This window comes from Pezoporus occidentalis, unplaced genomic scaffold (genome assembly GCF_034315485.1).
Source record: "Pezoporus occidentalis ecotype Australia unplaced genomic scaffold, CSIRO_AGI_Poc_V1 ctg2, whole genome shotgun sequence".
NCBI classification, from domain to species: Eukaryota; Metazoa; Chordata; class Aves; order Psittaciformes; family Psittacidae; genus Pezoporus; species Pezoporus occidentalis.
In genome coordinates this window covers 12,147,414-12,162,654 of record NW_026913855.1, presented here as the reverse complement: position 1 = coordinate 12,162,654, position 15,241 = coordinate 12,147,414, and the positions used below count along the sequence as shown (strand labels likewise).

The 15,241-nt window shown below is 39.1% G+C and overlaps 1 protein-coding gene across 2 annotated transcripts in view; it reads left to right on the top strand.

Moving 5' to 3' along the window:
- TXNDC5 (thioredoxin domain containing 5) overlaps positions 1–15,241 on the top strand; it is a 47,225-nt gene that overhangs the window by 27,992 nt on the left and 3,992 nt on the right. For both annotated transcript variants that reach the window (XM_062617866.1, XM_062617865.1), the window contains exons 3-8: positions 941–1,046; positions 2,313–2,409; positions 5,689–5,804; positions 8,034–8,120; positions 11,443–11,583; positions 14,484–14,566. In XM_062617866.1, the coding sequence (XP_062473850.1) occupies positions 941–1,046; positions 2,313–2,409; positions 5,689–5,804; positions 8,034–8,120; positions 11,443–11,583; positions 14,484–14,566 (630 nt within the window). The remainder of the gene's footprint in view (positions 1–940; positions 1,047–2,312; positions 2,410–5,688; positions 5,805–8,033; positions 8,121–11,442; positions 11,584–14,483; positions 14,567–15,241) is intronic.

Below are 15,241 nucleotides of genomic sequence, written 5' to 3'. Positions count from 1 at the left end.
TCACAAAGAACATTCAGGAATACCTTAAATAACAAATGGATGTGGGAGTTCCTATTTCTTTTGCATATATTTGTATTATGTGTTTTTTCAACACTTTCATACGTTCATTTTTTCCAACTGTAGAACAAGAAGAGAGAGAAAAACAAAAAGCAGTACAAAATGACAGCTGGCAAAGGAGAACTGAGGGCTAGTTGACAGTAGTGATTGAAACTAGGGTTTGCTTTAAACATAACACTAGGTCAGAAGTCAGTATTGCCCCTTTACCAAATATATTTCCAATTTTAACTTAAATATTTAATAGTAAACGCTTTAGGTAGTTTATGGAAAAGTTTTGATAGCTGTTACTAAATGTCAATAATCGTGAAGTCTTGAATCTCTCCTAGTAGTCTCTTTGACCTATTGACTTGTTTGAGCGTGTTTTTAATCACTTTAATACCACATGAAAAGTCCTATATTCCAAGAGTAGTCATGGAATGAAATGTGAGAAAGAAATTCCTGGGAAGATAAGCATTGGATATTTTTACTCTGGTGATGTAGAGGGTTGAGCAAAACAAAATTGATGCTTTTTGACAAACTGAATTAGGATTCATAGGCATTATGAATGAATAACCTTAGAACTGAACACTGTAATGTTTTATTTGTTACTTCTTTATTGGCTGAAATAATATTAGTCTATGTTGATTTTTAACATGGTATTTCTTTTTGCTATTTTTAAAATATCCTTTAAAAGCTTACGTGGGAATTACAAAAAAAGCATCCTGAGTTCTAGCTGTGACCCTTTAAGTTGAGGGAGGTGCCTGATGCTGATGTTAATAGTCAAGAGAGCTGTTACTTTAGCCTGAGGTGTGTTGCTATGGATTAGCAAAACATGTTTGCTTCCCAAGAATGCTTCCTGTGTGCAAATTTTCACCTCACTCTTTTCTACATTTTGATCCTTTAGCCTGAAGCTGCTTAAACCAGGACAAGAACCTCTGAAATATCAAGGCCCTAGGGACTTCCAGGCACTGGAAAACTGGATGTTGGAGAAACTAAATGAGGAACCATCTGTAAGTGAAAAGGAAATATTCACTCCTGCAAACTTGCTTATCTATAATTGCTATAGGTTAGGTTTCATTTTCCAGGAGGAAATCTGCTCCTGAGAATAACAGTCAGATGGCAGTAACAATATGGGGCAGCTTCCATATAAGTCAGCTTAGTAATTAAAAGTGTCATCCTGTAACCTGCCCTTTGTTTCCTGTATTTAAAACTACAGCACATAACGTAGTTTTAAATGCTTAGCATTTTGACGTTTTAAGATACAATTCTTAGTGTTAATTCAGTTGACACCTGTAGGCCGTAATGCTTATAGATTAAGAAAAGCAATTTAGCTATAATGCATTATAAATTGCATTTGTGTTGGGCTTAATTACCTCTGAAATCATGAATGCTGTCTGTAGATCAGTTATCAGATAGTCTGATAATGTTGAAGCCTAAAGAAAGGTTTTAAAATAATCAGTTAGGTAAGTTAACTTAATACCATCACTAAGAAAACCCTTGAGTTTAGGGATAGCATTTACATAAAGTAGCCAGGCCTTGCCTAAAACTAAATTTGATTGCTGTTTCTAATCTGGATAAATCTATAACAATTGCTGAACCACAGTTAGAATGTCATTATGTTGAAACAAACATGGTATTTTTAATAATTAAACATTAAATGCTGAAATATTTGAAGACATATACCTTGAGGTTCTTAAATTCATTCCAGCTCTGACCCTAGTACCTAGAAAGTTGCTTTTGCTGAAGTGCCAATGGTTTTGCTGCAGGTTATACCTGTGAAGTGTGTGCTCTCTTCCCATTGTTGCTGTCTTCATGGAGCCATTAGGTCCCTCTCTCTGGCAATAGGGGAGCAAGAAAAGATCTTTTTCACCAGCTATTTTTAAATAGCCCAGAGACCACTGGAACAGGTGCAATGGCAGACGTGTGATGCCAGGAAGGAACTGTTATGTAATCTAAGAATACTAATATATGGTGATGTGATGAATGCTGTAACAGTTATTGTGCTCCGTCACTGTACTACAGCATGGTGAAATTCCGGTGACTGCTAGCTCTGCTAGCTCTTTTCTGTGTGGTTGTCTTTTTCACATTTTGCTTTCAAGTAGTTGTTTGTTAGGAAACATTAGATATCTAAATCAACCTAAATAAGGACATTGCTTTAGGAATTTAAAATTTCAGACTTTACACCACTACCAGAGAATGGTGTGATACAGGAATCAAATGCTGTTTATTTACTGTACAAGGCAAATAAAAGTTGTGGTTTTTTTTCTCATTAATAGGATGCAGAACCTGATGTGGAACCACCAAGAGCCCCTGAACCTAAGCAGGGAATGTACGAACTCTCAGCAGACAATTTCAAAATGCACATAGCAGAAGGTAACTATTTTTCTCATGAGCAAGGGACACTTGCTTACAGAGACATCAATAGTAGGAAGTCTGCAACATAAATATTAGTTTTCAAGGTACCTCCTTTCCACTTTTGTTTTCCAGTGATGCCTAGTGAAAGAGGATTAAAGTTACAGACTGTGTAAAAATGTAATAGTGTGTTTACACATTGCACGCCATGCGAAAGTTTAAGAAAACCACCCCACTTAGAAGGCAGTAAAATTAAGGCACATAATCACATGGAAGAACCTAGCAGGGCTTGCTTGACTAAACTGTTTCTTTCCTAGAGTGCCTTGCCGCTCACTTTGTGTTTTTGCCAGTCCAGTTTCCTCTTTCACTGGGTGCTGGCTTATTTTTACTCCCAGGCTGCTGTTCGGGATAAATATAATCCACCCACTTCATCCTTACGGCCCCATCCCACTTCAGTCTGGCCACTTATTTAGCTTTCTTCCTCCAGAATTTCATGTGGGTAAAACACTTCACTTGTTTGGCCATTTTAAAAAATATTTTGTCTGGAAGCTTTTAAATTAATGCCAGGATCAATACCTAACATGGGAAATTTTGCCAGCCACATGGTGGCTTTTTTAAAGAATGAGCAGAATCTTACCATACAACTTGAGCTGTCATAACAACAGATGATATCTGTTTTCCTAAAAAACAAAGGCTGGATTAAATTATCTTCTGTATCCATGTGATACCATCAGTGAGGTAGATACTTGAGCTTCTTAAAGCAATCGTTCATTGATTAGAAATATTTTCAAGTGTAAAAGAGCATTTTATGCAGCTAACTTAAAATTTCCCAGCCTGTGTGGCTTAGCACATAATTACAACAAAATTCTTTGTGGATTTTTCCACAAGCTGTCAGGGAGATGCTAAGCATTATAAAACTTTACAGTCTGAGACGATAGCTAAGTTTAGTGTATCTGTAAATGTTTTAATATTTTTATTGTAATTTTCTTACATATCTATTTGCATTCACAGAGGAGATATTCTCATGGTCATATCCAGTGGCTGAGCAGGTTTATGATCATCTCTAAAGCTGCTGAGGCCTCTCTGACTTCAATTACAAAAAGTTCAGTACTTCAATGTCATAGGACCATAGGTTTGGGTTAGAAGGGACTTTAAAGATAACCTAGTTCCAACATCCCTGTCACTGGCCACATCCAGCCTGGCCATGAACACTTCCAGGGATGGAGCAGCCACAGCTTACTGAGGCAGCCTGTTTCTGTGCCTCACCACTCTCACAGTGAAGGATTTCTTCCTCATATCTCATCTAAATCTACCCTCTTTCAGTTTAAAGCCATTCTCCCTTGTCCTGTCTCAAGATGCCCTTATAAAAAGTCCCTCTCCATATTTCTTGTAGGCCTCCTTTAGGTACTGGAAGGCTGTTATAAGGTCTTCCCAGAGCCTTCTCTTCCCCAAGCTGAACAACCCGAATTCTCTCAGCCTGTCTTCACAGGAGATGTGCTCCAGCCCTGTCATCATTGCAGCCCTCCTCTAGACATGCTCCAACAGGCCCGCATCCTTCTGAGGGAGCCCCAGAGCTGAATGCAGTACTCCAGGTGGGGTCTCATGAGAGCAGAGTAGAGGGGCAGGACCACCTCCCTTGACCTGCTGGTCACGCTCCTTTTGATGCAGCCCAGCATACAGTTGTCTTTCTGGGCTGCAAGCCCACACTGCTGGGTCATGTTGAGCTACTCATCAACCGATACCCCCAAATCCTTCCTCTCAGGGCTGCTCTCAATCCATTCTCCACCCAGCCTGTGTTTGTGCTTGGGATTGCCCCAACCCAGGTGCAGGAACTTGCACTTGGCTTTGCTGAACTTCCTGAGGTTTGTTCTGCCCTAACTGCCAAGCCTGTCATGGTCCCTCTGGATGGCATCACTTCCCTCCAGCACGTCGACTGCACCACACAGCTTGGTGTTGATGGCAGGCTTGCTGATGGTTCACTCAGTCCCACTGTTCATGTTGCCAATAAGGATGTTGAACGGCACCATTCCCAACACTGACCCCCGAGGAGTGCCACTCATCACCAGTCTCCTCTTGGACATAAAACCATTTTAGCAGGAGGCTTAGCAGTTCCAGCTGGAAGGTTAACTTTTGTTCTTAAAAAGTCTCCCTTTACCTTTTTCATGCTCTAGGGTAAAAAAGATTTTGTTTCTATCAGGGAGGAGGGTATATCATAGAGTATGTGGCGTGGAATAGCTGATTTTGGCTAGACATTTATTCATAAGAAATTTCAGTTTGCAGTTCACTTGACCAAAGCAAAGCATGTCAATCAATTTGAAAGTCTTCAATTTGCAAACCAGGCAAGTTACAGTACAGTATTACTGCAGTTTCCATTTCCTAGTTATTTTGTGGCGTCTTTCCTCTGACCTCCTGTTGTGAACAAGCCCTCAAATTGGAAATGAATTCTAGTAGTATCAGCCCAAAAGCAGTCTTCAAAGGATTATGATTACTTTTGTTAGAAAGAGCCATTCTCCAGTTGCTGGTGTTTCCTTCAAATTAGGTTTTTTCTTTGTTTTAATAAAGTTCATTTTTAGTTCATATTAACAGTCTTGCCTTGATATGTACAAAACAGTGCAGCATCTTGAATTAATAGTAATCTCAATTGAAGGAAATTACTTGAAGGAAATTGGAGGAAATGGTACTCTGCAACTAAGCTTATACTTTTAAGCTAAATGTCTTTATAAACCACCGCAGAAGTCTACTAAAGGCAGTGATTCCTGAGTAGTTAACATGAAAATGCAAAGAGCAGGGCAGAAAAAGGAGAATGTAAAGCTGAACAAAATTATTTAGGTAGTTCATTGGCTTAATGCAGTGGCGTTTCCTAATAAATATGTAAGTTTAAGTCTAATAATTACTTTCATTTATGGTGTTATGAACATACATGCCTTGGTGGTTCTTTCTACTCTCTAATAGGTCAAGTGATGGACATGATAGAATTAGATATTTTGGCAATTGGTTAGGTTAAAATTATCAGCTTTAATATCTCATTTGTTGGCTTTAAGTTGTGAAGCTTTTTGGATTTTCAGGGAAATTGGCAACACTGGGACTGCATACAGTATAGAAAACCTAATTGCTGAAGCATTCTGTCCCGACCTTTGATTTACAGTGTTTCCTATCTTTAACTGAGGAAATACCATGATAAATTTGCAGTCTGAGATTAGAACCTAGTCTTTAACTGCAGCCAAATTCATTCCAAATGAGTTAAATGTGTTTTGTTTTTTTTTTCTTTTTTTCTTTATTTTTCCCCCTTCGACTTAAAAGGTAATCACTTCATCAAATTCTTTGCCCCTTGGTGTGGTCATTGTAAGGCTTTGGCCCCAACCTGGGAACAGCTGGCTCAAGCCTTTGAGCATTCAGAAACTGTCAAGATTGGCAAGGTAGGTGAAGTACTCTTCATCTAAAAGATGTTTTGTGTGAATGCATATTTCAGCCAAGTATCATAGCTTTTGTGCTTTGATTTGCAAACGACAGTTGTTTGTTTGTCACCTCTTAAATACTTTTATAGTCACAGCTTCTATTTTAATTTGGTGATTCCCCCCCCCATACATCCGCAGTTGACAGGACTCCCTCATTTTAAGCAAGGACTTGCTGGAACCATAGCTAGCTTCCTGTGTTTGAGAGAGAGAGAGAGACGGGAATAAGTCCAATACTTCATATGCGTGGAGTAATATTTTGAGATTTGTTTTTTATTATGCTTCCCCTTTTTCAGAACTCGATAGATGTCAGTATTTATTTTGAATGGGAAAGTGACTTTTAATTTGCTCTTTAACACACTGGATTCCTTAACAAGCTTTAGATCTACAGGGCTCCTTATGATGAATTATTTCTTGATTGGTTGGGTTTTTTCCCCTTTACCTCCCCAGAACTTTCTAAAGGTTTCAGGAGGTCTTCACCTTAAAAACTGATATCTTGTCCTGCTTTACTATTTCTCTTAGGGTTGATAACCAGGTTCTGTGGTGTATTTACCATGGGAGCTTGTTACTTGTACGTGGAGTGACTTCTGTGCTGAGGTATGGAGGTGGTCTGGCAATTGCAGTTACTGGCTTTATTTGCTGACCCATACCTAAGTCCAGGTGCTCATGATGTGAATCCCTCTGTACTTGCCAACAGTGGAAAACTGACAGGGCTCAACTTCCATATCCTTAAGCTTTCCAAGTGATACCAGTGATCTGAAAGACTGCATAGTGGTTAGCAGTGTTGTCAGTCCTGCAGAGGGACAAAAACCCAGCTGTCTTCCCTGCCTCTGCCCTCATAGCACTTTCAGTTGTTACTGGGGGTGATGAGCTTGACTTTTCTTATTTTTAATGCTTTTGAAAATCCACAAATTGAGGTACGCTGCAGGTGTAGAGCAGGTCAGCATGGCTGAACTTCATAGAGAAGACATACATATATTTATGTATGAAAAAAATTGAGACCTGGATATAAAATTGAATTCTTTCTAGAATAAAATACTGCAGGCTATTGCTCCTTTGATGTTGTCTGTACCAAATGTTGCATCTGCTGATTTACTTTTTGAGAACCTTGCTTGCTGCTTGGTAAAATCTTTGGTTAGCTTAAGCAGCTTCTTGGAAGTTATCATTCTCTGCTACTCAGAGAAAAACTAACAAAAAATTTCCAGAATTTTTGTTTTATTCACTTGTCTGTCATGTTTGCAGTTATTCTTACTGGTAGTTCCATTTAATAAAGCCACTGAGATTTGTCTGGATACCTAATCAATTTTGTGAAACTGTATGCCTTGTGAAATTGTGAAAAATTTGAAACATGTCTTGGCTAAGATTGTAAGTATGTAAGTAAACAGGAAACACAACTGAGAAGGTTGAACCATGACCGTCATGTATTTTGGGAGGATAGTGTCTCAACAGCAGAGATACCACTGACAGGATGCTCTTTAATCTTTAGAATTGATCTTCAGTCATCTGGAGCAAAGTGTTTCTAATGTAAAATTCATAATCCAAGTGCTGTGTCAAGCAGTGACTCCAATGCTGAAGTTACCTTTTTTTTCCTGCTTCAAAAAAAGATGATAAACTGATAATTTCACAGGTTGGTTTATGACATATTAGAATTGAATGTTGCTATGCACTTGGAACTTCCCTTTCGGTAAAGTTAACTTGGTAGCTGTTGACATGCCTTCTGAAGTCTTTAAAGAGTAGTGTTTTAAAAAATGGATGAGCCAATATATCTTCATTTTAAAGCTCTCTCACATTAGCGTTTTGTATCTTATTGTCCATGCAGTGATTTTATTCATTGAGAGTACCAAGTACTTTTTGACTGTAATATTTAATTATGTCTTCATTGTTCTTTGCAACTGCTGCTACTTCTTTCTTGTCCCTCCTTGATCCCTCCTAAAACAAAGTAATAAAATAATCAAGCAGACACAGAGCCTCTCAGTTATACAACCCAACCACTGTTCGGAAGGCAGACATAATCATTCTCAAGGCAGTACTTGGTACTGAATTTTGCCAACCTTTGTATTGCTTGTTCCTGTATTTTTCTGAGATTGTAAACATCAGGGAGGCTATGATGCTTGTTGTAGGTTTATTTTATGCACTCAGTGATTTATTTATTTATTTATTCATTCTGTTTTATTTATTTATTTTAAACTGTAGGTCGACTGTACCCAGCATTCCAAAGTCTGCTCTGAAACCCAAGTTCGTGGCTATCCCACACTCCTGTGGTTTAGGAACGGTGAAAAGGTGAGTCTGCAAGCTCAGCAAAAGATAAGATCATTTTTTGTGAATAATACTTGGACTGTGTTTGTGTCATGGGAAAATTAGATCAAGAGGGTATGTATGAAAGTCTGCTTATGAGAGAAAAGGTGGTGGAGGTTCAGTTGGATACTGGAAGAAGTATATTTTATCCACAAATAAATGATACCTTTTGGCTCTTTATGCTCTGCAACTAACTGGTATGATGTTCATAAATCTGTAAACAGTATCTCCAATTATTCTACTGTGCAAGAGAAATCGGTGTTTACTTCATCTTAATACCTTACCTCCTATGGAAAACAAAACCATGGATGAAATAGAAATAATTTTAAAAGTATGTAATTTTCACAGTGTGTATCAGAAGGTTTTCATCTGTAAGTGGTACCTAAGTGATGTTTCAGTAATGAAAAAATTCCTTCTTATAAATCTGAACACTTCGTATAACTGTGAAAGTCCTGTGGGCCCAGTTGACACTTTTCCTTGTAGCAATGAAAAAAATTACAATATTCTGAAGTAAAATATTTATAAATACCATGTACATGAACAGCAGCAAATAAACATATAAATAGTAGTGTTGCTTATCATATGCTTCACACTTTCAAGATTAATTAAATACGTGAGTCCAGGGGAAGGCTGCAAAGATGATCTGAGTGAGTGCTGGAGCAACAATTTTGTGAAGACAGGCTGAGGGAGTTGGGCTTGTTCAGCCTGGAGAACAAGCCAGGGAGACCTTAGAGAGCAGCCTTCCAGTACCTAGAGGAGGCCTACAAGAAATCTGTACCTTTTTACAGGGGTGTGTAGTGACAGGACAAGGGGTAGTGGCTTTAAACTGAAAGAGGGTAGATTTAGATTAGATGTAAAGAAGTTCTTTAGTGTGAGGGTGGTGAGATGCTGGAACAGGTTGCCCAGAGAAATTGCAGGTGCCCCATCCCTGGCAGTGTTCAAAGCCAGGCTGGGTGGGGCTTTGAGCTACCTGGTCTTGTGGAAGATGTCCCTGCCCATGGCAGGGAGGTTGGAACTACATGATCTTTAAGGCCCCTTCCAACCCTAACCAATCTAAGAAATAAAAACAGATCTGCATGCAGAGAGCGTACAACTCTTCTTTCAGCTGTTACTTGCTGAGTTTTGGAGGGCTTTGCATTCATCTTGCATTCCTTTTGAACATCTACAGTGTCAGAGTTGTTTTACTACTCAGTCCAGTTTACTGCTGCTGCCTGTGGCAGTTTTCTGGCGCTCTAAAGTCAAATTAACCATAAACACATACCAGTGCCTGTGAGGTTTGGTATAAGCACTCTTGTAAGATTAGATGCTCCAGAGAATTTAATGAAGCAGCGCTGGGATTTTTGAATTCCAGCCTGATTCACACCAGAAATACATGATCTTGAGCAGTGGTGCCTGGCGCATGTTGGAAGCAGATATGGAAGCTGAGGGAATGCTCAAGTCAAACATGGTGGTGTGCCCAAGGTTAGAGGTGTTTTCAGTTAATTAAATGTGGGAAGTGTTTTGCTGTTTATCCAGGATAGTTTTTCACATGGTTTGTTTTTATTTTTCAGATGGCAAGATAACCTTGCCAGAACCATACTGTCTTGATCTAGAAAAGTTAGCTGTGGTTTTTCTCGACCAGCCAGATCAATATTTTTTCTTGACCCTTTGTAATTATTGAAGTTTGAATTGCTCAGTTATTTTCATCAGGAGTGCAGTGAAAGAAAAAGTCAGATCACTGCTCTTGTATTTGGTAAAACTGAATCTCAGCTGTTGGTCTGAACAATGTATTTTGGTTGACATCAGGCTGGCTTTTCTCCATTGGCAGTGTGGTATTCCCTGGTGGCATACTGACACCAGAATCACATGTTTTTACATGGGCTGATACAATATATTCAAACAAAAGAACAAACAAACACAAAGATCCCCACAAAACTTCAACAGTTTTGCACTAATCTGATCAAGAAATTCCTGGAAATCTCTCTTGCTGCTCTTACACTGTTCAGTAAGGGAGGGGAGGAGGAGGAGAACTGCTTCAGCCATCCAGCCCTGTTGTTATAACTCAAGTCTGGCATCACACCATACTTCTGGGTTAGATGCAGCAGAAACCCTGGGAGGAATGAGTGGGCACTGCCACTGCCCTGCTGAAATGGATGCAAACAAGCAGGTACAGGCTTCTTTCATCAGATTAATTCTTCTGTGATTTAGACCAGTGTTGGAAAGTAGCTATAGTTACAAGTAACGTTATGAATGACAAAAGTGTCAGAAAGAGTTCCAAAAATGTGGGAAAGAGTTGAAGAGGCGTCTTTTCCTCCTTCCAACATATGGAAGATTGTATGCTGTTTCTTGAAGATTATTCCTGATCTGTGAGAGGGAATATATCTTCTAGCCCACACCTCATGGAATCAAAACTCATGAATTCTACTCAAAATAGATATGTAGTGTCTCCAAGAGATGATCTCTTGTTTGAACAGAGAAAATAGTACTGATTTTCACGAAGAACAGTATGGGCAGTCACGCAAGAGCCAGTTTGGAGATGGCCAGCAGTGGATTTGAATGACTAGAAACTGCTCAGAGATCCTCTAATTTCTTGTTCTCTAGAGCTGTGAAAGTACCTGAGATATGGGGAAGCAACTAAGGCAAACCATGGCTTCTCACAGATCTTGCTGGTTGAGGGCTTTATGTGCAGGTTCAGAAGTGCAACTTTACTTTCATGAGACTGGTGCTGTTGGAAATACCTGCCCCACAGCAGGCAGCTGTTGTCTCTTGCTCCTAGGTTAACTCGGTTGCCTGGAGACCATTACCTTACTGTTTGGGTTTTCCAAGAATGTGTGACAAGTGTGTTGGTTGGCAGCTATGTAGTCAGGTGACATGCAAGTTGAGTCAGCCCTCTCAAAGCATTGAACAGAGCTTGCATGGTAACAGATACCACCATGAAACAGTGATAGATACTTATTGTAGCAGCTATTGTTCCTTCCAGTAGCTTTTAGGTTAAAAAAACTCACCAAAGACCTTGAAAGATCTGACTAGAGTGAGAAATGAGGGTCAAGGTGGAAAAGTTCCTAAAATTTGCTTCTATGTTTCTGAACCACCTTTCATTTCAAGGAAATTTTAGATTGTTCCCTTTTGGGACTGAAGAATCTATGGCAAATCCTGAAGATGTGGAGTGTATGGAATGCCGTGGAAAGGTTTAACTACTGGCTAATCATATTTATTGTGAATATGCTTACATTTGGCTGTGTTAGTTTTTTCTGGCAGTTATTTTCTAATTATTTATTTGCTAGATTAACTGCATATATACACTTGCACAACTATTTTGTAATTGTAGAATGACCAGTACAAAGGGAAGAGGGACTTTGACTCCTTAAAGGAATATGTGGATTCCCAACTACAGAGCTCTGGGAAAGAGCCACCAGCAGATGAACCTGCTGAAGCCCCGCAGCCACCTGCAGAACCCCCCCATGTTGAGGTAAGTGTTTCTGCACTTTGCAGCGACGTTAGACATGTTCAAACTGCTTCAGCAGCCCATCTGAGTCTTCCATGAGTTTCTCGCTCTGATAGCTTGGCGATTTCTAGGTGTGAACTGTACCAGATACTTTCCTGGTTATTTTTTTTTAGTAATTAATGAGTGGAATCAGACCATAATTCCTAGTGATGCATTTATTAACCTCATGAATTCAGGTTAATAAAGGAGAAGGAAAAAAAAATGAGCTCTGTTTTTATGGTTTAGCTAGAAGCAGTGTGGTCTTTTTTGGCCTGCAGAACTGCTGGCATCTTGGTCAGTATGACAGCATGTTTCATCAGTATGGAGGTGAATGTTTCTTGCAAGATTCTCACTTGAACCCAGGAAGATGGCACATGCTGCTAAGCCCCTAAAAAAAGCCAGGGTCCTATACTTATAAACTATCTGCAGAAACAATAAACAAGCAAAGATTATAAAGACTGATCTAAAAGTGGCAAGGAAAGTGTCCTGTGACAAGAATACTCCTTGGGTTGGGAGGCTTATTTTAATCCTGGCTACAGGCTACAGTAGGCTACAGGGGTTGTGAGTGTTGCCAAGGAATTGACAGGAATAACTTTTATCACTTTTGCATAGTTGTACTTGATGTTGTGTAGTTTTCTTTTATAATCACTTTGGTATTTCATCTGCCATTTTTCTTGTAGATGAATGTATAATTGGTGAGGCTGAGAAATTAAGGATGGCTCTCAAGCATACTCTGTTAGGAAATGTGGAAAACATACTTCTGCCTAGAAAATAAGGGACAGTGATTTACACTCCCTTGTGATTTACACTCCCTTGTGATGCAGAATGATCTTATGTACTTAAAAAGCATCAACATTATTATAGAAATGCAGTTTATATGCAGCTTCTCACAGGAGAATATTGCCCTTCCCAGCTGACCTTTCTAACAGTTACTCATCTTGCATAAAGTGGCTTACCAAATATGATGTGTATATTCAATTTTCATGCCCTTCAATTTTATTTTTTTTTAATTGACTTCATATTTGGGAGATCCCAAGAAGCTGGTGTTAGTACAGTGCAGAAAGTAATTAGTTGTCTTTCTATTTTTATAGAGATAATGCAAACCACGTGTGATGCAGATTCCTACTTAAACCTCGCATGCACCAGCACACATACAAACAGGAATGAACTGTGGGGGCACTTTTTGCCAAGTAATAGGCACAATGTAGGGCTCCACTTGCCTTTGCAACTGTACAACACAGCTTTGGATGCCACTAGGGTTGCCCATCTTTGTGCACCTTGGTTCTAGTTTTGTTTTCGTGAATTTTGAAACAAGGTGCTAGCCCATGTAGCCAGCACACACTGACAGCATTTACCATCAGCAGCCCACAGCTGGTGCCACAGGCAGCAACAGCAATTGAGTTCAGACTCCAAGTTTGTGTCTCAGTGTTGAGCCCCTACATGGATTCCCCCATGTCTTACATAGGCCAAGTACTTGCCAGTCGTTTCACAGAAGCTGTACTGCTGTGTCCGTGAGACTTCTCTCCTACCAGACATGACTAAAATTACTCATCCAAATGGATTAAGGCAGAGTGATCAAAAGATGCTTGGACTATGTGATTGCATAAGATGCCTTTTCTTAAGAAACCAAGCTAAAATTGAGCTATCCAATACTAAATTTATTTTTACGGTTATATAGTTCACATTGCTATTCTGATAGTCATCTGTGGCTCTTTAATATTTGTTTTACTATATGGGTCATGGGGAAGATGGCATTTATGGGTTTTTCAGATGTGGTATGTTAGACTGTAAATGATGTCTGCAACATCCGATATCCCTTTAGGAAATTCAGAATAGAAGAATACTATTTACTGCTATTTTTTTTCTTAATTTATTTGTAATTATTTAATAATTAGGAAGTGTTATTTATAAATAATTCTTTAGAAGGTGTAACACTTAAGTTTAATGAAATAATAATTTAATTTCATGAACTAGCAGTTTTTTTACAGAAGTGTTTAAAGGTAATGGGTAATTTGTGATTTTGATTTCCTTTTGGCTTCTCTTTATAAAACTCTTACTATGTTTAAAGTAGAATTGGTAATACTGTCAGTTATACTGCTGTTTTGCTTTCATTTGAATTTGAAGCTTTTATAGGCTTGAGATTTGTTTTGGGGTTTTTTTTTGTTTGGTTGGTTTTTAATCCCTCCCACCCTTAAGGGTCTCACACAAAAAATGAAACTTGTTATGGTTCTGTGCTCTCATGTAAGACTGTCTGTAAGCAATACGTGCAAGCCTCCCATCACTCCCATGCCTTTGCTCCTGATGTTATCAGGAGTAAAAATTACTCCTGGCATCCGTGCAAGTGTGGTGTGGTGATGTCCTCTTTCTTGACAGGCAAATACATCTTTCTGGTAAGAGTGTTCTATGTATGCAATGCAGGGATATAGCAGAGGGAGAACAGCTGTCAAGACATCATAGTATGCCTTGAATACCTCATTAAACTCTCAGATGGCCATTATGTGCTCTGAGCCAACTCTTCTCAGGGCTGTTCCTTGAAACATTTTCATGGCAGTGTATTATAATGAAGGTGGTGGGGTTTGTTTTTTTTTCTTTTTTTCTTTCCTCAGCAACTAAAATTTGGATACAGGCAGATCCCTTGAAAACAGGGATGTTTTGTTTTTCCAATTATGGATGAGATTCAGTGTGAAATACGCATTTGTCTACAGCTCTCCAGGGGAGGAAAGTAACTGAGGAGTAAAAGTGAGGTGTACTCCTGCTACTCATTTATATTATCAGTAACATTATCTTTTTCAGTTTGAGTTTCCCTTTCAGGTAGCTAAAAGCTCATTTGGCTGATGTTGCATATACAAAAGGTCTTGACACTTTTTTGTTTGTTTTTTGAACAGGCTACAGTGCTCTCTCTCTCTGAAAAAGACTTTGATGCAACCATTGCTAGGGGGATCACGTTTATTAAATTCTATGCTCCGTGGTAAGTTCGTACCTCTTACTCAGGATTATTGCTGGCCTAAACTGACATTGCATTTAGGTCTTTGTGTGTAGTATTGTATTTGTTGTCTGGATCTAAAATACGAATTTAATGAAACTTACATGCCGTCTTTCTCATCCATTGACCATTCTCTCAGTCAATAGAAGGAAGCCTGGTGAGGGGGAAGAGATAAAGCTGTATTTCGCTGTGTGAAAGATGATAACGCATCACTGATTTCATCATTAGCCAGCCCATTAACGCTATATATGAAATATAAAAAGATCTTTTGTTTATGGTAGTGGAAGGTCACCATTACAAAGCAACACAAACAAATGCAACCCATATTTAAATATACACAGGAGTATCAAAAGATTGCAGCTTAACTTTGGCAGTAGGCATGCGTTTCTTATTGTAGGCAAAAAGTACCAGGGAGAGTGTTATGTAATCTCAATGATGCAGTCTTTCCCAGTGTTGTCACCTTTTTTACCTGTGTGGTTTACTGCTTCAGAGCCACTTCTGTACTCTCTTATATCTGAAAGACCTGCTTTTGGATGTGGGCAAGTATCTGCCACCGTGTTAAGAAATCTGCCCATATGCACCCACATAGCCCCCTTCATGTTCAGTGCTCTTTCTTTGTTCCCTTTATCCCCTCTGTGTGCTGTGAGGGATTGATATGGA